Source organism: Neofelis nebulosa, chromosome 6, assembly GCF_028018385.1.
Source record: "Neofelis nebulosa isolate mNeoNeb1 chromosome 6, mNeoNeb1.pri, whole genome shotgun sequence".
Taxonomy (NCBI): Eukaryota; Metazoa; Chordata; class Mammalia; order Carnivora; family Felidae; genus Neofelis; species Neofelis nebulosa.
Window position 1 is genome coordinate 35,854,099 of NC_080787.1, and position 24,121 is coordinate 35,878,219.

Sequence of the window (24,121 nt, forward strand, 5' to 3'; positions counted from 1 at the left end):
AAACAGTAGAAAGTTCCTGGAGATTCGGCTGTTGATAAGATTGCCCTTTTCTTGTAATATTACTAAGATATTTGTAAACTGATGGAGACTCTTTAACCGTTTGTTTTCTGTCCTTTCCTTTGTTCTTGGGCAGCTAGGAGTGCCTGAGGAATGTCACTCATATGGGGGGGGGGGGGGTTGCTAGCATATGCTTTGTCCTCAGCTTGCCCTCATCACTTTTCATTTATTAATTGGACTAATCAAGTGTGGTTTCCAATGTTGCTCCAAAATGGCCAAAGAAGGAACTAATATCTTGGTCATGCAGAATGTACATATTAAACCAAGTACCAGGGAATATTTCCAACAAAGTACAAAGTTGTTTCATCCCTCAGACCCTGAAACTGCACACTTTTCCAGCAGGAAGTAGCCAAAGCGATCGTTGTCCCAATTCCTTCAAGAATGAGGAATGATCATAACTCGGGGGGAATAAAAATGTGCCCCATAGGATTAATGAGGTTAAGACTAACAGGAAATTTAAAGCTTGTTTTTCAGAGACCTGTCTCTCCCTAATCAGCTATTATTTCTTTACAGATCCCACTAACAAACCCACTAGCTGTGTCCATAGAGGGCTGGACTGACATAAATGAAGGTCACTGATACGGTTCCAGCCTGCATTCTGTCCCTGAGATAATAAGCCCAAGATCCCATCCAGTGTATACCGGCTTTCAGAGCATGTGCATAACCCCTCTTGTCCTACAGATGACCTCCTGACATCAGGGGCCAAATTTTGCTTCATTGTAATGTTACATTTCCACCCCAAAGTGAACATGGGATGTATGTTACATGTACGTGTGCTCAGTGCACGTGCTCCATCTTTCCTCATGAATACTCATGAGTTTACCTGCTGTTTGCATCGATATGTATGTAATCCCAACCCCTAAGATTATAAAAATTTATTCTACTCTGACTTGAAGGAGGCAGATTTGAGCCAGTCTCTTCTGTCTCCTCCTTTTGCTGCCTCTCAAGCCATTTCCTTGCTGCGTACTGGACGTCTCAGTGCTTGGCTTTGCTATGCATCAGGCAGATGAACTTGGGTTCAGTTATACTATTTGCAGTTGCTTATGTTTAAATCAATTTTCAATTAATTAAAGTTGTAAATTTACAAACAGATTTTCTTTAAGTTTTTAAGTTTAACTTGCATAACTTGGATGTTCTATTTAGAAATCTTGTAATTTTTGTATAAAAATAAAAGCAATAACTTGTTCCTTGATTAATGTTCAATTAGCCCATGGGCTTGACATATTAAATTTGCTTGAACATTACTCTTGCCACTTACAAAGCTAGCTAATTAAATTCTCCTACATATTTAAACTACATTTATAAATTTAATATACTGGATTTTTTCAAGCAACTCAAATTCCTCATAGGGCAAATTTACAAGTCAAACAAGAAAAAACCTTAAGCATGTAAATGACTCTCATAAGCCTAATAATTCAAGCTTCTAAATGTAGCAAATCAAGTTATCTTAAAGATTTCAATACTGTTTACAAACATAATCAAATTACTGATAACTTTCAGCTTCAAATTACAAGTCTAAGATAAATTACATAATTCAATTTGAAATCACAAGACTAATCTATCAGATTCTCTAACATGCCAACTTCTTTTAAATATTATACATATATTAAAAACACACACAGACTGTCTCAGTCTTCAAAAATCTTTTTCCTGACCTTACACAAATGAAGTAACATTATGGACTTACTTTACTTTTTTTTTATTTTAAAAAAAATTTTGTTAATGTTTATTTATTTCTGAGACAGAGAGAGACAGAGCATGAGTGGGAGGGTGGGCAGCGAGGGAGGGGGACACAGAATCCGAAGCAGGCTCCAGGCTCTAAGCTGTCAGCACAGAGCCCGACGCAGGGTTCAAACTCACAGACTGCGAGATCATGACCTGAGCTGAAGCAGCCGCTCAACCGACTGAGCCACGCAGGCGCCCCTGGACTTACTTTTAGTCATTTCTATTTTCCTCCTGGAGGTGGTGGTAGAATAAAATGTTTTCTGTTCCTATTTTTCTTGCCATAATTCTACAATCATCTTATTGATTTTTCCCTATAACTAAAGAAAAGTCTGATAATTGTCCTTCTAAATGTAAAACTTGGTTTAAACAAAACTAATAAATGTATTAATTTATATTATTTATCTATGCAAAGTAACAAAAATAACACTTATGTTAGAGTGAATGATGCAACTAACCATTACTTTATACCATCCTGTTCTTCCTTTAGTATACTTTTTTTCTTCATCTGTAAAATGGGAATAGTAATTTCCGTCTTAGAGAGCTATACAGCCAAACGAGACATCTGTCATAAGTATAATAACTCAACACATGTTCATTTCCTCCTTTCTCCTTTTTTGCCACTACAGCATTTCCCGAAAACTCAGATTAATGTGGAGAAATCCCAGGGTCTCTCTTTCTTCTAAGTGTAATGGGTACGGGGCATATCTAGGAGGCGTTTTGTGAGATGGAAGAAAAACGACTTTCTCTGGAGAGGAATCCCTCTCCTCACTCTGATCCCTCCACTGTCCACAATGGGGTTTTGAGATGATTTAATGTTTTAAAAAATAGAAATAGGGGTGCCTGGCTGGCTCAGTTGGTGGAGCAGTGACTCTTGATCTTGGGGTTGTGGGTTTGAGCCCCACGTCGGGCATAGAGATATCTTTTAAAAAATGGAAATAATGTGGATACGGTATTTATATCTTTGTTTAAAGGATGTGTTAAGAATTCTAAGTCCATATGAAGACAGTCTCTTCTATTACACTACATGTTATACTATACACTATACTATACATATACTATATACATATATACTATATACTATACATATACTATACACTACATGTTATACACTATATTACATATCACTATATAATGGGGGGGGGCGGGGAGGAGGGATTTCCCCACACCCTCACTAGGGTAGCACTTTGCTCTGAACCTACACAGAACTCTTCTCTCACACAGGCCAGCAGCATTGTTACTCAGGCTCCTAGAAACCTCGTTCTTTTTCAGTAAACACGGGAACCCATATCTCTAAGCCCAACCTAGAGCTTCCCTTGCACTCTGATTCACAACACCCCCAATTCAGAGATGCTGGATGGTGCCAAATTCACCCCATCTTTCCCTGGTGTGGTCCACCTGAGAATTTTACCAAGAAAATGATCCCATTCTAAATTTTTTTTTTCAACGTTTTTTATTTATTTTTGGGACAGAGAGAGAGACAGAGCATGAACGGGAGAGGGGCAGAGAGAGAGGGAGACACAGAATCGGAAACAGGCTCCAGGCTCCGAGCCATCAGCCCAGAGCCTGACGCGGGGCTCGAACCCACGGACCGCGAGATCGTGACCTGGCTGAAGTCGGACGCTTAACCGACTGCGCCACCCAGGCGCCCCGAAAATGATCCCATTCTAGAGGAAGCCTCACTGCCTGCTAGACATGAATTGGAGAAGTTGCTCTCAGTAAAGTCAGAGGTCAGGTGAGAAAGGGGTCAGATCCAAACATGAGAAGGTTGGTGAGTGCAGCCTGTGTGGGGCCAATCATCACAGAAGTCTGAATGTTGCGAAGTAGTTTCACTGTGTGATGTGATGCAGCAGGCAACTTTAAAGAACTGTCTTCCTGCTGTGTTCTTAGACAAAGCTGGGAAAAGTTGAAGCATTAGGCACCAGGAATGATTCCAAGATTGCAAAGCAAGAGTTAAGTGGAGCAGAGAGTTTTTCTGATTTGCATGTTGATTTCAACAATGGACGCCTACTCAAATGTTACTCTCCAGATGTCACTTGCACACCTTCATGCTCTCCCCTCCATTTGGTTGCCAAATCCCATACTCCAGGTGGAGGGAGATTCTGTGGCTTTAGCCCCTTCAGCTATTAAGTGACTTTCTCAGAAAAGTCTGTTTTCTGCTCATATTAGTTCATCACCTGACCTTGGTCTTGTGACGCTGCCCCTCTACTGGATCATTCATACAGTTTGCTGGGGATCTGCTACCTGTCCTATGCTCAATAGGCCAGATCACTGCTTTTTGTTCCCTTATTATCCAGTGGGCTGAATTTCCCCTCCCCCTCATCTTTGATATGCCATAGTCTGGTGTTTACCTTTTTAACATGTCCAGGGGCGCCTGGGTGGCGCAGTCGGTTAAGCGTCCGACTTCAGCCAGGTCACGATCTCGCGGTCAGTGAGTTCGAGCCCCGCGTCAGGCTCTGGGCTGATGGCTCGGAGCCTGGAGCCTGTTTCCGATTCTGTCTCCCTCTCTCTCTGCCCCTCCCCCGTTCATGCTCTGTCTCTCTCTGTCCCAAAAATAAATAAAAAAACACGTTGAAAAAAAAAAAATTAAAAAAAAAAAAATAAAAACATGTCCAGCAATTGGTGAACATGCCCCAGAAGCTGTGTTTGCTGGTTTTCTGGTTCCTGACCTTTGGACACTTCCAGCAATCTTTGGTAACTCCATTCCATCTCTCCCTCTCTGTCAGGCACGCGCGCGTGCGCACACACACACACACACACACACAGGATTAGAGATTGAATTAAATCCATATTTTACAAGTGTCTTTGATCGGGGCCTTTACATCTGAGGTGGGTACAACTGGAGCAGGATATGGTGGTGGTTTTATTTTAATTAATGAATTAATTTTAATTTATTTCAAAGCTATTCAGATGGTTAGGTCATAAAAACTTATTCAGTTCAGAGTGGTTTGGGCAAAGGAAGGATTTTGTCTGGATGGACACCTAGTGACCTGAAATAAACTTTTTTCAGACGAGGTAAACTAGCAGACACATGAAGGTAAACTGTGGGGTGGGGCGGGGAGGCAGGGAGATGCTGGGTACAAGGCAAGGTGGATTTCATACCCACACCGCACAACTGAGCAGAGGACACCCAAACACGCTTCTCTCCGGGGGCTGGACTGCCCCAAATCACTGGCCCCAAAGACTCAGGAATCTAGACCTCTTTGATGGAAACGAAGCTACGATTTCAGAAGAACCACCATTTTGAGAATTTAATTTCCTTAATACCTGCGGAATCCATCTGCTCCCCTGCACCCCCATAAACCCCTGCCTTATCCTATGCCTCCCAACTTCTCACGCCTTCCTTTCGGCAACCCCGGAATGCACTTAGATTTCGGTTTTGGAAACTTCATTCTGGCGGAATAAAGGGTGGAGTGGAGGGGACCAGGGTAGACTCCAGCCAAACGTTTTGGGGCTCCTCATGCCTTACAGGATAGAATTCCAACTCCTTCCTTACAGGGGCAGAGACCACCACAGCTCGCGCCACTGTCAGCCCGCCTTCTTCCAATGAAAGTCTTCCAGCCGTTCTCAAAACCCAGTGGGGAGGTGCGCCCGGGGGCCCCGCCCACCAGAGGGCACGCTGGCGTGCTCGGTGCGGCGACGGCCATCTTGAATCCGGGCAGCCCGCCCACCTCCACGGTCTTCTGAGCCCTGGGGCGGTGGTGCGGCGGCTGCGCGCGGGGGTTAGAGGGAAAGGATATACCCCCTCCCCGCTGACCCCTTGGCGGGCCTGTGCTGCAGACCAACGGCCCCGTTCCCCACCTGGTCGGCTTCTACGTAGAACTTCGAGCCAGTACCCTGGTGGCAAGTGCCAGCTCCCGCCCATTCTACCTGGTGACTCTGGGCAGGTACCTCAGTTTCCTTTATATAACTGTAAAGTTGGGAGTTTAAAGCCCCAGCCCCACCTCCCAATCCCCCAGGTCACCAGCTATAAAACCTACTGATTGGCGTGGATGATAAATTCTCCGCATAAGGCTTGGCTCGTAGTATGTGTTCGGTGTAGGTTGTCTGTGAACTTTCCCTGCAGATTGCAGGCTGCTTTGTAGCCACCACCCTTCCAGCTGCAGGGGGGCGGGATATCCAAGGGTGCAGTCTGTACTTGGACTGTTTGAAGACCAAGTCCGAAGGGAGAGGGGATTGGCAAGACCCCCTCAGGGAGTGCAAGTGAAGCCCCTAAATCCTTTAGGACTTGCACGTGACCATTTTGGAAAGGTGTCAGAAACACAGACCAGGGTGCCCAGGACTGGAAAGACTTTGGAACATTTGAACGCCCCCGTGCTTGTTATTTTTATTACTCCTAGCTGCCTTTTCCCATAGGGACTCCTATGTAGCACAAAATTCCTGGAATCAAAAGCCCTGTGTGTGCTGGTTGTGGGGGACATGGGGAAGAGAAGACTGGGACACTGTGTCCCAAGAGCCAGGTGTGGGGGTGAAGGGCTTTTTGGGCCAGCATGGATGGAGGCCCCAGGGAGAGGCATTCAAAGCAAGCCTAAGGTGGCCTCTAGGAGTCCCCAGGCATATGCCAGAGGCTCTACCAGCCAGAGCCCAGCAACTTGGAGTCTCCCAACTTCCTAAAGGGTGGGAAACTTGCCTGGGACACGAAGAGATGAGAAGTGCCTGGAGAAGGGGCTAGGAAAGGTGGGGAGGGGCCTAGGCCTTGTAGGGGGCTGGGGCCTGGGAAAACCACACCCAGCCCTCTACCTGATTCTGGATGCCTAATATGAGCTTTTATCCAGTAATAAACCAGGTAAATGCGAGGCTCGCCCAGCCTCCCCCAATCCAGCCTGGCGGAGGGACAGGTAGCAGAGGATATAAAAATTACCAAATGGGAATCAGAGATTGCAGTTTATTTCAGACACACTCAGAAGGTGGGGGCTGGCCAGTGGGTTCCGTCTGCATCCCCTCCCTGCATTTGGCTTAATCTACCCCCAAACCCCTAAACTGTGCAAGATAGACAAGGCATTCCCACCCCACCCACAGGAGAGGCTTAGGCAGGTGAGGAGTGTGGAGAGTGGGGGGTCAGGGGGGTGTAGAGTTCAAGTATTCACAGTTTCCCCATCCATACCCCCGGATTACACTGTGCCCAGGCCGTGAGGGAAGATCCCAACCCCAGGGTTCCTAGTGGCATTAACAACTCTTTTCTCAGAAACCTCAAGACGAGTTCCTTACCCCCTTTCCCTGACAATAACAAACCAGTCCTAAATTCTGTAGTCTGGGCAAGGAGGGAACCTCAGCACTCCACTTACCCAAGACCCCTCCTTCCTTATTTGGAGTGATGGGGGCAGGGTGGGCTTCACTTGTAGTGAATAGGTTGGGTTTAAGTGGTAATATGTGAGGGGAGGGGAGAGAACTGAGGATCTTGGGAGGGGGGCTTGGGGGCTGCTGATGAGGTTCTGACAGCTCTGGTCTGCACCCCCAACTCCATCTCTACCCCACACTGAGGCCCAGAATCCCTGAGAGTCCACTGCAACGGTGATATGGGGTGGGGGGGAGTGGAGCAGCGGGAGAGCTTAGGAAGGGCCAGGGCTGGGCTCCAGGCCCAGCAATTAAGCTCTGACCTTCTAGAACACCTAGCTGAATCCTGGGGAACACAGGGTCTACTAACTCCCACACCCAGACTTCCTGGCGTGGGGAGAGTGGTGGGAATGGGTGGGGGGAGGGTCCTTCCAAGGGTATTACATAAAGATATAACCATTAAAAATTTTGAGGGGAGAGTGACTCTTAGCCTCTTGCTTCCCCAAGATGTGAATCTCCCCAGTGCCCAATAGATAGGGCTGAGGGTGTCCCAGAGAGCTGAGGAAGAAGGCTATAGCCCCTCTCTGACAGGATGGGGCCCAGAGAGGGGGCCCATTAGCACCATGCAATGTTGGGGCACCCCTGGCAGCCTAACTGACCCCCATGCAGGGGCCCTCCCAAAGCTGGAGTGTCCACTTGCTAAAGCTTCTGTATTCTTGAGGGGGGACCCCTGTAGAGAAGGGGGGGATGGGAGACACCTTGGCTGAAGCCCAGGCAGGGGTCTCAGCTAGGACCCCAAAGGGCCCCTCTGGGAGTCATGATTTGAAGAATCTTCGTACCACAAACTGGCCCAACAGAACCACAGACAGAACTATCAGCACGTTCACGATGGGGCCATTTCCCAAGTTCAGGGCTGCCACCTGCCAAGAGAGAGAGATAGAGGGCTGACGGCACATACAGGCACTCCAGGGCTGGGGTGGGGCTGGGAGAGAGGCAGCCCCAGCAGCAGGGAGGAGGCTGCCGACACCTGGGCACTTACCCAGCCGCCCCTCTGCGCAATCCACCGGGCAATGCAGTGACGCAGCATGACGTCGACCACCAGTTTGGTCACCTGGCCCAGGAAGCCGGTCAGGCCGTGCTGGTAGATGTGTAGAGCCAGGCGGTAGCCAAAGCCCAGGAGAGCCACCACTCGGCCCCAGTTGATGCCGCTCTCAAATAGACTGCAGGTAGAGTGTTGATATCGTCAGTGGAGACCCCCAGAGGGCCCTTCAGCCTGCTTCTCCTCTCCCACCGTCCGGTGGCAACCCACCCCACTCCCAGCTGGAAAGCAAAATGGCTTAGCTGTGACTCAAGGTGGCAGAGGTTGCCCCAGCCTGGCCTCAGTTTGGGAAGAACCTGCATCTCTGTGAAAGGAGGAAACTCAGAGGGCGTCTGAGCGGGGTGCTGCCGCCAGGTTGTGGCCCCAGCGCCGCAAGTGCAGAGGGGCAGAGAGCAGGGAGGGCAGAGCAAGCGGACGGAAGCAGCAGGGAGATTACCTGTGGGTGTTGCTGCTGGCCTGGCAGCCCGAGAGACAGCAGAGAGAAAAGGACAAAGAGGAGGTTAGGACAGGACCTGGAATCAGAGTGGAGTGGGGGAGGCCTCGAAGGACAGGGGCAGGATGTTTCAGCTCTGGGCGCTAATCCTAGATCAGTCGCCTCCTCCTACCTTCACCCCAGCTTCAGTCACCTCGACGCTGACTCCTAACCCAGACGTAACAGCAGATGACACCTTTAAGTCCGGACACTGTTCTAAGCGTCTTTCCTCTATTTTACAGACGTGGGGACTGAGGGCCATAGATTCACAAAGCCAGTAAGTGGCAAAGCTGAGATTTGACCCAGGCATGTGGGCTCTCTAACCACACCAGATGGCCTTTCGGACACCACCCTGTAGCAAAGGGAAGCCATTTCCAGGACATTAGCAATCTGACCATTTTTGGTATGAAATATGGTTCCAGATCAGAAGGCCAGCTGTGTCTCAGCTGGGCTGGGGAGCTCTGGGGACATCCCTACTCCGGCATCTCTATAGTCCTGATCTATCTGGTACAGTCCCGAGTGCCCAAGCTCACAAGAGCTGTGAGCTTGTATACCAAAGAGGAGCAGTCTGGGGCCCAGAGAGAGAAAGACAGGGCCTGAGGCCATGTGTGAGTCAACAGCAGACAAGGGGTGGTGCACATGTCTCTTGACACTGACAGAGAAGCGTGTATCTCCCATCCCACAGGCAGGGCACAGTGCGGGGGTGACAGCACAGCACAGAGGCCGGGGCCAGGGCTACCTCGAGGCAATCTTGGTGAAAAGTTCATAGGCGTTCTCTGCTGTGGGTTGCAGGCGCTGCAGCATGGCCTGGAACTCTGAATCGTAGCGCTGGTTGATGTTGTCCCCAATGATAGCGAGCTGCCGACCCACCTGCCCCATGGTGCTGGAGAACAAGAGGCAGGTAGGTGAGCAGGCAGAGGGCGGGCAGGGCTGGGGCCCGGACTCGGGGAGAAGGGGTTCTGCCCAAGATGCCCCTGGCCTTGTGGACTCCTCCTTGGAAGTTCCTGACCGTGTTCTTAGACATGAGGGCAGAGCACAGGATCACAGGACAGGCATATTCTATAAAGGGTCCAAGATCCCTGATCGGTTGGGGGGGGGGGGGGGGGGCAGGGGCAGGGGGAGCCCCAAATAAAAAGGGTCTCCCCAGTTCCCAGGACCTGCACAGCAGCCCCATGTGAGCCTCCGCCTCCCTGAAGATATCCCCATGGGCCCAGAGGGCCATTGCTCACCTGCTAGGTTCTAGGGGCAAGGTGACTATTTCTGGGTCAGTAGGCGCAGCTGCCCCCTCAGCCTCCTGCTCCTGCTGATAACGGTGAAAAACATAGCTGCGGAAAACCTCCTCGGTGTCCCGGGCTACCTGCTCCTCTGAGGATCAAAGCCAGGAGTCAGGGAGGAAGGGCTGGACGGCCCCATGCTTTATGGATGGGTCTTTCTTCCTCAAGGCCTCGGCTGTCCTCACCCGTGAACAGAAGTGTCCCTACTCCAGCCCTTAGTTAACAACTAGTGCTTATCGCGTATAGGATATTTTTCTAGCACGTTTCACTGAAGCCTCATAATAGCCTTGTGAAGCAGACGAACACCCCAGTTTACAGGTGGGGAGCTGAGGCACGGGGTGTTTACATAACTTGTACAAGGTCACACAGTCAAGAATGAGCAGTGGAGCCAGGACATAATCCCAGGCATGTGGGCCCCTGAGTTTTAGTGTGTACAGGCTGGGTAGCCCTTATGGCTCGGGGAATGTGGGAAACAAAATTTAGAATTGCAGCTTTGGGTCCAGAAGAGTTACATAGGGACACGGTGACATACAGGGGACTGAACCCAAAGCCCAGGGAGCAGTCTGTAGTGGGCTGGGAATTGCAGCCCTTTGATGGTCCCCTTGGAAAAGGGAAGAAAGGCAGCCATCTTACTTCCTCCCCAAAGTCATAACAATCGCTTTCACCAGTCAGCAGGGCTGCCAGGGTGATAAGCCTAGGAACTTCCTTCTTTCTCCTACTGTAGGAATAGAATAGCCACGCCCCACTCTTCATTCTTCTCCTCACCCCCCTCCTGCCTCTCTTCCTTGAGATAGCGTGGTGCCCACCTCATGCTCACTCCCAGGCCTCTCCTAGCCTCTGCCCCCCACCCCCAGACCCAGACTCCTCCCCACTCCCAGGGCTTAACCTGGACTGCACTCCAGCTTCTGAGGTCACCTGCACACACCGGCACTGGGTGGGGAGATGCTTTCTGCTTTACCCAAGGTGAGTGAACGGGGGCAGGAGAGCCTGCCTGTAAGTCTGGCCTGGCCCTGTCCACTCCTGCTCTCTCCATCCTCTCAGACAGCCCTGGTGGCTGTGGGATGGGGGAGGAGGGCAGAAAGACCCTTACCAGAAGTAGCAGACGGGGCAGGCTCTTCACACTCCTGCCTGGGAGGACCTGGGCCTTGCCCGGATGCCATTTCTCAGGTCCCAGTGGAGGGCAGCGCTAGCCTGTGGGGACGGGTGAGAGACAGCAGAGATGGGGACGGGCAGGGGCTGTTGATGAGGGGGAGGGTCCCCCACTCCCCCAAAAGACCCCTCCATCCTAGCTCCAGCCAAGTCTCATTTCACCACCTTGGGTCCCTGTGGAGTCTGTCGGCAGAATCAGAACTTACTGAGCATTTCACTAGCAAGAGAGAGCAAGAAAAGCAAGGCAGTCAGGATTTGTACCTAGGGACCTGGACCCCGAAGCCAGGGCCCTGGGGAGGGGTGGTTGGAGTAGTGCCCTCGTGGGTCTCAAGTCCTCTTCCACCTCACTCCTGGGTAAATGAGGCTGGTTGCAGAGGCTGGGGTTCCTTCTGCTGCTCCTGGGGCCTCCTGCACCCTCTCTAGCACACCCTTACCACAGGATTACCACCTTCTAGCCAATGACCCGTGAAACTTGTGCTCGGAGGTCCCACTTCCCCTTGGCTGGTCAGTGCACCCCTGTTTTCCAACTCAGGCCTGTTAGCTATGAACACTTCCTGAGCACCTATGGTATACTTCTACTGCTCCCCCAGGGGTGTCAGACACTGAAAATGCACATTAACCCAGCAAGGTAAGCATCATCATGCCCCTTTTACAGGTAAAAAGTGAGGCACCAAGAAGTTGGGGCCCGAGGCCACATAGCCACTCAGGGAGTCAGGGTGGTAATCTGAATTTCCATGAGTTCATACGCTCAATACTCGCGTAAGATTTACTTTCCAGTTTGTGGACCTCAGAGGGTACCCTTTCAAGACAAGATCACCTGTTTACATCCTACCTTGGCTCTTCCCATTCCTGCCTTGCCGTGAGCTGAGGAAGTCTTCTCCACAGCTCTCCCACCCCGCCCTCCACCTGACATATGTACCCCCACCACATACCTGCTGTCCTGTCCCTGGCCCCAGTTTTCCTCTTTGCTCAATCCTGGCCACAGCCCTGATCTGCTCTGTGAACCCTCAACAGAGGGAGTATTTCCTGGACGTGAGCTGTTTCACTTTCAGTTCTCACCCCTTCATACCCACCCCAAAGCTGCCTCCATCACTCTTTGGGGGAAGTGGCCTTCCTCCTACCTCGGGGGAAGGCCCGGTCCCACCCTGGGCCGAGCACAGCCACCTCCTCCTCCCCCCAGGGAGGACCAGACTACCCTCCTCCCCACCCTATCCTCCTGCCTCTCAGGCCTGGGGCCATTTTCAAAAGTGCCCCAAGGCAAGAGCTCTCCGGAAGGTGTGGAGGAAGGCTCTCCACCCCTCCACTTACTGGGGGCAGGGATAGGGAGAAGCCCGACCCTCCCTTCCTCTGTCCCTGGGCGCCAGCTTGAAACAGATCTTTGCCTGGCACGCCCCCATCCCTGCTCCTTCCGGAAGATGCCGTTCCCTCTCCCCTGGTCCCTGAACGAAACCTGGAACCCCCAGGACAGCAGGACAGGAGATTGCTGATTGCACCACCAACTCTCTCTGCCGCTACCCAGGGGCTCACTGCTGGGGAGTAAGTGAAACATCAGAATGGCCCCCAGGGCCAGAGGCCTATGCCGACCTGGGCCTACCCTTGCCCTCATCCAAGTGGCCTGACTTCCTGGTAAGGGGAGTCCATTGCTCTCTACTTGCTGGGCTTAGAATATTCCCCAGGGGGAGATGCCTGGTTGGGCTGCAGACCCAGTCTAGGGCTCCTAGAGCAGCAGGAAGCACCAGGAAAGTTCTCTCCCTGACCTTGACCTTGGCTCCGATCTCCACTTCCACCCCCCACCCCACCCCGCCCCAGATTGCTAAAGGACCTGGTTCTTTGGCACCCGATTTGACAGGAAGGGCAACGGGGGAGCTGTCTGAGGGGAAGCCAGAGGGAGCCCCGGCTGGATCAGGCCCCCAGCAGACATTGGCGGAGCTGCTCAGGCAAGTCTCCAGGCCTCCCTGTCCCCACCTGGCTGCCTGCAGGCTCCTTGTACCCCCTGGGCCTGGGGCTGCCGAAAGCCGGGAGGATGGGCAAGACCCTCCCACCTTACCTGCCAGGACCCTCACCCAGGCCCGGGATGGCTCACAGGGCCGAGACCAGAGATCCTGAGGGGCCAGCGGCTGCTCCTGGGGGTCGGGTGCCCAGGCCCAGCTTCCTGGAACAGGCGTCAGTACAGTCCCGATGTCTGGACGCGGCTTCTGCTTGCCCCAGCTTGGCCCTAGGGACCCGCGAGGCTGCCCGGATCCTAGACGTGCCGGCTCTTCCCGGCTCCAATTAGCTCCCTCTAGAGGAAGTTGCTGTGTGGCCGCCGGATGCTGATGAAGGGCCTATAGCCTGGGGGTCGGTCTGGGCTAGTCCGCAGAGGAGGTGCTCCACCCTTTACACTTGGCCCCGGTCAGGCGGCAAGGCTCCCCTTCTCCCACTTCTGATTCCCAGTCCCGGTCTTTGATCTTTACCCTCTTTCATGAATCAATACCAATAAAAAAGGCAGGATGGCTTAAGCACCACAGTGTGCCTTGCACTTTAGTTACCATTCTCTCATTGAATCTTTTTTTTTTTTTTTAAACAGTATGGTACTAGCTTTATTAATTTATTTGGGGGGGAAGTGCATGCGCGCGCGTGCACACACACACACACACACACTCACACGCAAGCAGGGGAGAGACAGAGGGTGAAGGAGAGAAAGAATCTTAAGCAGGCTGCACACTCAGCATGGAGCCCAATGTGGGGCTGCATCTCACTACTGTGAGATCATGACCTGAACCGAAATCAAGAGTTGGATGCCTAACCCATCAGGCCAGTCAGGTGCTCTTACTGAATCTTTTCAATAACTCTTGGAAGTAGACGCTGTCCACTGCACCCGTTTTACAGACGAACAAACTGAGGCTCAGTGGGCTTAAGGAACTCGCAGGGTCACTAAGCTGGGTTTATAATCAAGTCTATAGGTGTCGTGGGAAATAATAATACTAACTTGAGATTCAACGTGCAATTAAGACGGGCGCACAGGCACCCTGGTGGTCTCTAGAGATTTGAAATCCTAGAGGTGACAGGCAAATAAACAGAGATGAAAACAGGGGTGTGTGGGTACCACCTGAGGATGTGCAAGTGGATGCTGACAGGCAAGAAAAGAGGGAGGATAGACACTATCTGGCTGTGAGGAGTGGATTTGAAAGACAAGCCAGGTGGAGAGAGTTGTGTGCAGAGGCCCCAAAAGCCCCTGCCCCATTCACAGTCCAAGGACCCCCAGCTTCCTCTGCCTGCTCCCCACCCCCATGCCTTCTGGAGCCTCATTAGCCACCTCATTAGCCTCCAGTCTGCCTTCCCGTACCTTTTCCCCCTGCCTCATCGACCTCCTGCCCTCTCTGCCCCCAACGAATCCCCTCTACCATGTCTTCTTCCCAGGCTCCCCATCACTCCCCTGCCCTCCCCCCGCCACCCCCGGCCTTTGCCTTCTAGAACTCTTGGAAGTTTCCAACTGGAAGTTTTAATTTGAAAACTCCTCCTGTTCTTAAGCAGTTGGAGGGGTGGCTGTGACGGCCCCACCCTTCGAGTCAGGGTCTCTCTCGGGATGGAGGCCCCAGCTCCAAACCGTCAATCCCGAATTTTGGGCCGCTCCTCCATGTTCCGCTTTTTCCGTAGCCTGGTGGGGAACAAGGGCAGCCCAAAGAGCTCTGACAAGACCCCGATAGGGAGTCGGACATGCCCCTTGCGAGAGCAAGCCGCCACCCCATTGGTGATGAACTGCCATGGAGGGGTGGGGAGGAAGGAGCCAAAGCCATCCACCACACTACCCTACATGCTGTCTGTGGCCTTGCCACGGCAGGACCCCTTGGGGCTAGGGATGGGGGACACAGGGGCCCAGACCCCTACCCCCATGGAAGTCCTGAGGGTGGGGGCCCAGGGTGTAGAGGTGAAGCCTGCCCTGCCCAGGAGAAGCCAGGAGGTGCTGGGCAACCTGTCTGGGAAAGAGGAAACGGAAGAAGAGAAGGAGGAGGCGGTAGGGGAGCCCTCGGGGGATACAGAGACCTCAGACAGGTGAGGGACCGGGCTGTGGATGGCGGGCGGGAGCCTGGGATGGGAGTACTGGGGCAAGGATATGGGAGGACCCCAATTGAGGAAGGCCCGGGAATGTGGGTCTTCAGATGGGTAGAGGACTGGAATAAGGCACGGGGGTTGATGGAGGGACAGATATATCAAGGATGGGAAGGAGCCTGGGGGTGAGAGTATTGGGCGGGGGGGCAGAGATGGGGTGGGTCTTCCCACCAGTCAGGGGATGTGGGTGGAGGCCAAAGATAGAAGAAAGACAGGCTGGGGACTGGGACAAGAGAGTGCCAAGGTGAGCCAGGCCACCATGGCTTCCCAGCTCCTTCCTGGTCCTCACTCCACCCTGCCTTCCCTCCCCACTCTCTCCCTCCTCATTCCCACTCCCGTGTGGACCTGGCACCACACCCTGTGAGGAAAGGGCCCACCTCCCCCTCTGCTCCCCACCTTCCTCCTCACTCTACCTTCAAGGGAAGATAGCCCCCTGTACGATGAGGACCCCAAAAGGCCCAGCAGGGAACTGTTGGAGGCAGGAGGGTGGAGGGGGCTGAGCAGGGCCTATAGGAGGGCCCTTGGGGACTTTGGGGGGGTTTAGGGAGCCTTTGCCACATGTCTGGGCTCCACCTGCTACCCCCATCTGACTATGCTTTGGGATCAGGGGCCACTTTGCCCAAGCTTTGGAGTTGGAGCAAGGATGCCTGCAGAGGGCCATGGGGCCACTGGAGGTCGGCCCCGAGACCTTCACCAGGGAGGAGGAGAAGGAGTGTCTGCTTGACGGTGAGTGTGGTGGCCACAGGTGTCAGGCCAGTGCCAGAAATAGATCCTGTTCCTCAGACTCCTCAGGGGTATGGGGCCTGGAAGGACACAGGATAGTCTGAGGGAATGCTGAGGGCAGGCTGCGTGGATCGGAGTCCATTCCATTCCCCTATGCCAAGTCGTGTGATAGTGGCAAGTTGCTCCCCGCTTCTGTGTCTCAGTTTCCTCATCCGAGAGGAATGAGACCATAACAGTATCTATCTCAGAGGGCAGTTGCAAGGAGTCAATGAAATGTCCTTTGCAAAGTGCCTGGTACTGTGCTGAGCACATAGTAGGTGTTTGCTAAAGAAAATGAGGGAACCTCCCCCTCACTTCAGCCTGCTCAGTGCCCTTGCCCTCCTCGGCCTGGGCCTGGGCCTGGGCCTGGACTGCCCCTTGTTCCTGTCAGCCTGTCAGTGACACTGCACCTTCATAGGAGACCTCAGGCTGGCCTCTTCGAAGGTGGGGACAACTCCTTGGAACCGCCGCCTCCTCACCTTGTACAAGCAGCTTCAGAAATCAGCCGTCGCCAAGGTCTGTAGAACCAGGCTGGGGCAGTGGGGGGTGGGTGAAGCCTGGTTGGGGCTCCTCCTCGCATTTGGCTGGGCCCCAGGATTTGGGGCTTGGGCAGACCCCTCCTAACCTGGTGGGTTCCCTCCTGCTTTTTGTTTTATCTGGGGGTGGGGCTGCACGCTTGGGTCCCTGTCATCCTCACCTGCTCAGTGGCCCTGCATGCCCTCAGTTTCCTCTCAAGGAAGGCTTGCCTGATGAGGAGAAAGGCAAGGAAGAGGAAATGGAGGAAGAGGACAGCTCATTCAAGGTCTGTGTCCCAGGCATTGTCACCCTGCAGTCACCGCTGCATAAGACTTTTAGGTCAACAGATACAGTGGGTAAGTGTGGCGCCCAACCTGCCCTCCTCAGGCCAAGGGGGCTCCACTCTGGCCCTGACTCATAGGTGTGATACCAGTTCTTACCACCAGGTGGTACCAGAGGACCTAAGATGACCACTGGAGAAGGGGTTGCAGGGGGACCAGTGGGTGGCTCAGCTGGAGCTGCAGGCTAGGTCTGGCTAGAGTCCTCCTTTCTCAAGGTTTGGGGGGGCAGTGAGGTGGGAATTGTGACTACGGCTTGCGCTCCAGAAGCATCACCCACTCCCAACCCAGAATTCTAACTTGTTCAGTGGGCATCTCCATCCCCGATTTTCCCATCACACCCTGCTGTTGACGGTGCCCCAGCGCTACCCAGACATTGTGAGCAGATGACTCAGTGGTAGCGATATGACATGATAACATCACATGATCATTGTTGACATTCACATAGCCATTACTATGGGCCAGACCCCCTTCTGAGCACTTTTCGTGAAATACCACCTCGCAACTCTGAGGTAGGTCCTATTATAATCTCTACTTCATTGTGAGGAAACTGAGACACAGAGAGGTTAAGTAACTTGTCCAAGGTCACACAGTAGTAGGTGGCAGAGCTGGGATTTGAACCTAGGCAGTTTGGGTAGTTCCAGATCCTTGCTCTTGAGTCTGTGGCTGCTGGAGAGTGGAGGCAGATGTCTGCCCCTTGCATGCTCTCCCCAGGAAGGGAAGAAACTCACACTCATGCAGGTGGGAGGGAGTGCTTGGCAAGTGAGTTTGCTGGCAAAGTCAGGGAGGTGGGCGGGTAGTATCTGGCTGGTTCCAGGTAATGGAAAACATAAGGGCTGGGGCTGGGGGTGACCAGGGACTGCACACGGCTGGGATGAGGTCTGGAGAGCCGGAGCCGCCTGCCTGTCCCATGCCCATCTCTCTGACTCTCAGGTTTCGTGGAGTCGGAGTTAAAGAAGCTTTTGGTAGTACAACGGGAGTCCCGCCTCTGGAAGATGGGCAGTCATGAGGGCCGGGAGCTGCTGACCCAGCCAGAGATCACCCTGGAGGAGGCAGGCATTGTGGACGGCCAGGTAGGCCTGGCCTGTCCCGACCATCACCCCCTGTGTGAAGGCACTAGAGAGAGCGGGGCCTCCCACTCCATCGGCTCCTGGCCCTGACTCCAGCCTCCCACTGTCTGGGTAGGGAAGGCACAATCCCTTCTTGGTGGTGGTATTTCTGAGTAGGACCTTGAAGCCCTGTGCATACACACACTTCTCCATCAGTCTCTCTCCATCAGTCTCATCAGAGAGAGAGTCCCAAAACCCATTAAAATTAAAAAAATAAATTTTAATGTTTATTCATTTTTTGAGAGAGAGAGACAGACAGACAGAGAGACAGAGTACCAGCGAGGGAGGGGCGGAGAGAGAGAGGAAGACACAGAATCCAAAGCAGGCTCCGGGGTCTGAGCTGTCAGCACAGAGTCTGACGGGGGCTTGAACTCACAAACCATGAAACCGTGACCTGAGCCAAAGTTGGACGCTTAACCCGACTGAGCCACCTAGGTGCCCCCACTAAAAAAAATTTTTTTAATGTTTATTTATTTTTGAGAGAGAAAAGAGAAAGAGTATAAGCGGGGGAGGGGTAGAGAGAGAGGGAGGCACAGAATCCAAAGCAGGCTCCAGGCTCCGAGCTATCAGCACGGAGCCCGACACAGGGCTTAAATCCACAAACCATGAGATTATGCTTGAGATGAAGTTGGACACTTAACTGACTGAGCCACCCAGGCACCCCTAAAAGTCCATTTTTTTTTTTTTTGAGTCTTAACTTTGCCGTTCACTTGCTGTGTGGCCTTGGGCAAGTCTCTTCCCCTCTCTGGGCCTCAGTTTCCTCATCTGTACGATGAGGCGTTTTGTCTAGGTGGCTTTAAGTCTTCCTTGTACATCTGTAATTCACATAATGTTGCCCTTATTATATTGCTTTCTCTCCCATTCACGCCCACACTTACTCCCACAAACACACATATAGGTTACCTGTCTGTGTCACACCGAGGACCACCCACTGCCCACCTTCCTTGACACTGGCCTTCGAGGTCAGGCCTGTCCCAGACTCTCCTGAGTGCACATGGATGAATCTGTTGTGGAAAAAAATGTGTCCATGTCCTTTTTGAGTTAATTTTCATTCATTCATCAACCCGTTCTTTCATTCGGTGGACATAGGCCCCTGATGGTCTGTGTCGTTTACTTTTGTGGGAAAGTAAAGGAAAGAGAGTCAGGTTCAGAGGCCAAAGCCTTTAGCTGAAGCCCTGCTCCAGCACGGACTTGCTCTGTGACTTTGAATGCAGGCTTTGGCTTCCTGTAAGGAAGGGGACACTGGTGGAAGGATCAGACAAGATGGAGAGGGGCTGCCTGCCAGCCGCCAAGGGCACTCCAGTGTTACGGATATGACTTACCCCCTTGGGGGAATGAATACCAGAAGCACATGCCCACCAGGCACTGAGGGGCAGCCCTCTCACTGTCCTAAGCCCGCATGCCTGAGTTACAGGAGCCCCTGTGTGCTGTGGGGAACAAGGCCGCGCATCTCACCCTAAAGTACACAGCTGGTCAGCTCTGGCAGGGGCTCTTGCTTTCGCCTTTTCATACTAAAGGGATCTCATCACCCTTCCCGCCCCTTTCTCCTCCCTCTCCCTTCCAGAACCACCCCTGAGCCAGGGGCCACAGTCCAGGGGGGTAGCCTGAGCAGAATTGGGGGGCCCTAGGGAGTTTCTGGGTGGTGGCAAGTTGGGTCCCAGCTCAGTCCTCACTTTGGGGACAGAGCTGCCCCAGGAATATCTTCCTCCTGTGGGTGTTTCAAGGGTCCTATCCTCATCACCGTCCCCCACTCTCTCCTTATCTGTCCTCAGGGACACCAAGCTGAGGGGGAAGGAAGCCACCCCCCAGCCTTTGGGGAATGCTGGGGACCTAGGGGAGGGGCGCTGAGGCAGCTGAAGCACCACCCTAGGCTGGAGGGAAGGGTGCAGCCCCCCTTGGTGTGGTGTCCAGGACAGAGGTGAGGGAAGGGAGAGGTTCGCTGGGGTGCCTGACTTCTGGGGCTTCCAAGGATCCCCCCCCCCAAGTTGGAGGGAGAAGGGTCCCTTATTCAGTGGGAGGGAGGTGGCTCAGGGCTGGTGGACTAGGGGCCAGTTGGGCGAATATGAGGGAGGGCCTGGCATGGCCTCAGGGTGCTTATCTCTGGGGATATGAAGGAATGTTCTGGGGGTACAGAGCAGGAAGGGAGAGCCCAAAGATGCTGAGGCACCTTTTCTCACCCACTTCTGCCCCCTAGCACCTGCTCCTGGAGGAGATGGACGAGATGGGAAACTGGCCTCCAGATTGAAGCTGGTGCTGGCCCCGAGTCTGCCCTGCTCCCGGATCCCTTCAACCCGAATACAGCTTTAGCCTCCCTCTTCTGAGCGCACATCCAAGGAGCCCCTGGGGCCAAGGGGTCTTGATATAAATGGAATCCATGTGTCTGCAGGGTGGGCCTGCCCAGCAGAATGTTCCTACCCATCAGACTCAGGCCTGTGATAGTAATAAAACCCACTTTGACTTTTTGGCTTCCTTGGCTATGTGTGGAACCCTCCCCCCCCCCCCCCCCCCCGCCTCATCCTCAAGCTAGGAGCAAGCTCACAAGCTCAAGGCTATCCAGGGTCTCAGTCTAGTCCCCAATGTGGCAGCCCCAACTGCAGAGTCCTGGGTTCCAGTGGAGGGGCCCCAGTGGGGCATGTGAGCTGGAGGGCAAGAGGTTTGGTGCACCTGCCCTGGGGGTGGGGAAGGACTGGTGGCCCAGAATGCCAGGAGAGCCTCTGCTCCCACAAGACCAGACCCTGTTAGTAGGAGCATCCCTGACTTCCCTCCCTCCTAAGTTCCCAGGCCAGGCTTGTGGCCTCATGGGGAGGATCCGGGAATTCTCCAGCAGGAACTTCCTGCCCAACCAGCACAGGGACAAAGCCAGGAAAGCGGCCCTGGGACCACGGGGACCTGCTTGGAGGGCTGGCTGGGGGACAGGTAGGAGGCCCTGGGATGATGCCGGAGGGCCGCTGCTACAGGGGTGGGGGGTACGGCCTCAACCTGCTGCCCCTGGTCATGGCCCCTCTGTGCCATGCTCACTGCCAGGTGCCTCTGGGGATCCTGGTCAGAGGGAGGTCCCGACATCTAGAAGACCCAACTCTAAATCCCAGAAGCAAGGATAGGCTTGAGTTGGGGGTGCACGATCCTGTGCCCTTACCGGCCATGGAAGGGCACACCCTCATACCTGGCTTTTCAGGGATCCAGCATTAGGGAGGGCGAAGCCCAGTTTGGATACCAGGAGGTGTTGCTCACCTGGAATCCTTGACTCAGGCTCTGGGCTGGGGAAGATCCTGGTGGAAAAGCCCATCTGACTGCCCCTGAGTCAGCCAGGAAGCAGCCTTGTGACCCTATGACTCACCTATCCCCTAATTATTTCCTCCAGAGTCTTGGCTATGGGGAAGGGTGGGGGCCTTAGACAGTGGCCTGTGGGGGTCCCCTGGTTCCACCTGGACCCCCAATCTCCCCCCGGCACAGATGTAGCACTCCTCACGGACCCCACGGAGAGGATATTTCCTCTCCCTCCCCCATCCTAACAGGCCATGACCTTGTTCCAGGCCATGCCCAGGCTTGAGTGGGGAATCCCAGGGCCCAGAGCGCTGCAGGACAGAGCTCCTGCCCTCCCCCGTTGCCCTGTGGGTAGGGCCAGCCAATGGAGTACACAGGCAGCCCCACATTCGGTTGGGGTAGGCTGGGTCCCCACTGGCAGCTCAGGCTCCTTGGCTGCCTGTGTGAGCCAAGTGTCCACTCATAGGTCACCTGTGCTCCTGGGGAGGGAGCATTTCCTTCTCAGTCCCCACAAGGGTATGGCTGCCGGGGATTGAGGCGGCAGGAATCTTGATTTAGTATGGGAGACTCTTAGGTGATGGCTCCCCTCTCTGCTTCTCTCTTGCCCTTTCTGCTGAGGGAGGGTCATGCCCCCACCCCCCGGGGGCAGGGGCGAAATTCCTATGAACTACAGAGAAGAAGGTCTATGAAGCTAGGAGGTGGCCTATGCGAGCAAGAAGAGGGTCTGTGCACTGGCACAGGCATGAGGGCCTTGTCCTGGCCCCTGGGAGTCCTGGGCTGGTTTCTGTGGGTGGGACTGGTTTAGGCAGGGGTGACATGGCCCAAGGACCTGCTGTTAGGGAAGGGCCAGTGGGGAAGTGCAGAGGGCTGGGTTCAGGCTTATGGCCCACGGGGAGAGATCCTGAAGTGTCTGAGAGGCTTCCAGGGACCACTGTATGGATGCATCTGCGGGTCAAACCTGAGGACCCGGTGTCATTGAAATTTGCCTTCCCTCCTTGGGCAGACGGCAAGGGAGGGCTGCTCTGCACTGCTCTGTGGGTTGGGCCCTGTACCAGTGTGCTTGGCTCAAAGGCCAAAGGGCTCTGGAACTCGACCAGGGTGCATCTCTCTAATTCACTCAAAAGGCCCTGTTGGGTTGGCAGTGGCCCTGGGTTGGCCTGCGGGTTTGAGTGGAGCCATTATTTTGGAACTTGTCAGGTCTCTGCTCTTTTGGGTTTCTCATCTTTCCCATCTTCTCCTGTCTCTCTCCTGTCTCTGCATGTGTATCTCTGACTTGTGCTCCGCCACTCCCCCACCACGCTTTCTTTCTGTGTCACTGTCTCTATCTCGCTGTATCTCTGGGGGGATAAAGGTAAGAAAAGCAGCCCCCAGATTATTCTGAGGGTGTTTTGGGGGCCCACAGGTGGCTGAAAAGAAGGGGAGAGGAGGTAACTGGGGGAGGGGGTGAACAGATGGTCCCAGGGAAAAGTGGTCAGGTCAAGCTGGGCCTGCCTTCCTGGGGAGCTGGGGCGGGGGGGCCTCTCTCCCTGTGGGCTCCTGGGCAGGTCCTTTGAGGAGAATGCTGCCTTGGGCTCTGAGTCACTGGTTGTCAGTCTTGCCTATCCTGGGACAAGAGAAGGGTGAAACCACCTGTATTCTTTTCCAGGTGGGAAATGAAATGGAGAACAGAGAGGCAGAGAAGAGAGACTCACTGGGTTGGAGCCTGGAGCCCCAACTCCAGCGCTGGCAAGCTCACGTGACAGGTCCCATACCCCTCTGAATCTCAGTTTCCAATTTGCGCAATGGGCAAATCACAGGGCTTCTCTTGTGGGCCGAATGAAGTGCTATTTGGCACAGAACAAATATTTATTAAGCTTCTACTACATCCCATTCCTATTGTAGGCACTGGGGAATAGAGCACAGAACAAGATGTACAAAACCTTTTTTTTTTTTTTTTGAGCATTTATTATATTGCTAGTAGGAGAGACAATAAACAGATAACACATTAGGGAGCGACCAGTACTATGAAGAAAGATGACCCAGGGAGCTGGGGAATGGGATGCTGTTTTAGATAAGAGTGTTGGGGTGGGAAAGGCAGCTCTGAGGGGATCACGTAGAAGCAGGGGCCAGGAGGAAGTGAGGAAGAGGGAGCCATGGGGGGGTGGGGGTGGGGGTGGGGAAAGGGCATTACAGCAGGGGGAACGGCAAGGGCAAGTGCCCTGAGGCAGGAGCAGGCACAGGTGTTCGAGGAACTTGAAGTAGACCCTTGTGGCTGAGCCGGAGAGGAGTGAGTGGGAGGGGGAGTAAGAGGTGAGGTCAGCAGTTAAGGAAGTATTTTGCCCATCTGGGTTTTTAGGGCTTATTTGGTCAGAGCAAGGAGTGACATGATATGGTTTACAGTTTATAATTTATTTATTCTTATTTTTTTTAATTTTTTAATGTTTATTTATTTTTGAGAGAGACAGAGACAGAATGCGAGTGGCTTAGGGGCGGAGAGAGAGGAAGACACAGAATCCAAAGCAGGCTCCAGGCTCCGAACTGTCAGCACAGAGCCGGATGCGGAGCTCGAACCCACGAGCTGTGAGATCATGACCTGAGCTGAAGTCGGACGCTCAACCGACTGAGCCACCCAGGCGCCCCTATAATTTATTTTTTTAACATTTATTCAGTTTTGAGAGACACAGAGAGACAGAGCGTGAGCGATGGAGGGGGAGGGGCAGAGAGAGAAGGAGATACAGAATCCGAAGCAGGCTCCAGGCTCTGAGCTGTCAGCACAGAGCCCGACTCGGGGCTTGAACCCACAAACCATGAGATCATGACCTGGGCTGAAGTCCCCCGCTTAACCAACTGAGCCACCCAGGTGCCCCAATGTGGTTTACAGTTTTTAAAAGTCTTCCTTGGCTGCTGAGGGGGGAAGATACTATAGGGGGCAGGGACTGAAGCTGGGAGGCCACTTAGGTCGTGAGGCAGGTGGCCTCACCGGCTGCTGTAATTATTACAAGGGTCCTGGGCATCGC

The 24,121-nt window shown here is 53.4% G+C and overlaps 2 protein-coding genes across 6 annotated transcripts; one reads left to right on the plus strand and one right to left on the minus strand.

The window, feature by feature from the left end:
• Positions 1-6,650: 6,650 nt before the first annotated feature.
• Positions 6,651-13,235, minus strand: BAK1 (BCL2 antagonist/killer 1). 2 transcript variants are annotated; one of them, XM_058733597.1, is made up of 6 exons: positions 13,095-13,235; positions 10,989-11,089; positions 9,854-9,989; positions 9,364-9,507; positions 8,093-8,273; positions 6,651-7,973 (listed from the first exon to the last, which is right to left on the minus strand). In XM_058733597.1, exons 2-6 carry the CDS (start codon positions 11,056-11,058, stop codon positions 7,869-7,871), a joined length of 636 nt encoding a protein of 211 aa, XP_058589580.1. In that variant the 5' UTR covers positions 11,059-11,089; positions 13,095-13,235; the 3' UTR covers positions 6,651-7,868. The 2 variants fall into 2 exon arrangements, with proteins under 2 accessions (XP_058589580.1, XP_058589581.1); XM_058733598.1 differs by lacking the exon at positions 13,095-13,235 and adding an exon at positions 11,980-12,183.
• A 453-nt stretch (positions 13,236-13,688) lies between these two features.
• On the plus strand, positions 13,689-20,323 carry LOC131514044 (gametogenetin-binding protein 1-like). Of its 4 annotated transcripts, XM_058733592.1 has the most exons (7): positions 13,689-15,079; positions 15,744-15,862; positions 16,317-16,414; positions 16,623-16,770; positions 17,686-17,825; positions 19,634-19,779; positions 20,056-20,323. In XM_058733592.1, exons 1-7 carry the CDS (start codon positions 14,613-14,615, stop codon positions 20,180-20,182), a joined length of 1,245 nt encoding a protein of 414 aa, XP_058589575.1. In that variant the 5' UTR covers positions 13,689-14,612; the 3' UTR covers positions 20,183-20,323. The 4 variants fall into 4 exon arrangements, with proteins under 4 accessions (XP_058589575.1, XP_058589579.1, XP_058589576.1 ...); XM_058733595.1 differs by lacking the exon at positions 19,634-19,779 and having other exon boundaries at positions 13,701-15,079; XM_058733596.1 differs by lacking the exons at positions 17,686-17,825; positions 19,634-19,779.
• The last annotated feature ends 3,798 nt before the right edge of the window (positions 20,324-24,121 follow it).

Coding starts and splice junctions, on each gene's coding strand:
- LOC131514044 (XM_058733592.1), top strand. CDS start 14,613: ATGGAGGCCCCAGCTCCAAACCGTCAATCCCGAATTTTGGGCCGCTCC. Junction 15,080..15,743: donor GATACAGAGACCTCAGACAG/GTGAGGGACCGG, acceptor CTTTGGGATCAG/GGGCCACTTTGCCCAAGCTT. Junction 16,415..16,622: donor AGAAATCAGCCGTCGCCAAG/GTCTGTAGAACC, acceptor GCATGCCCTCAG/TTTCCTCTCAAGGAAGGCTT.
- BAK1 (XM_058733597.1), bottom strand. CDS start 11,058: ATGGCATCCGGGCAAGGCCCAGGTCCTCCCAGGCAGGAGTGTGAAGAG. Junction 9,508..9,853: donor TTGCCCCTAGAACCTAGCAG/GTGAGCAATGGC, acceptor CTTGTTCTCCAG/CACCATGGGGCAGGTGGGTC. Junction 7,974..8,092: donor TTGCGCAGAGGGGCGGCTGG/GTAAGTGCCCAG, acceptor CTCTCTTGGCAG/GTGGCAGCCCTGAACTTGGG.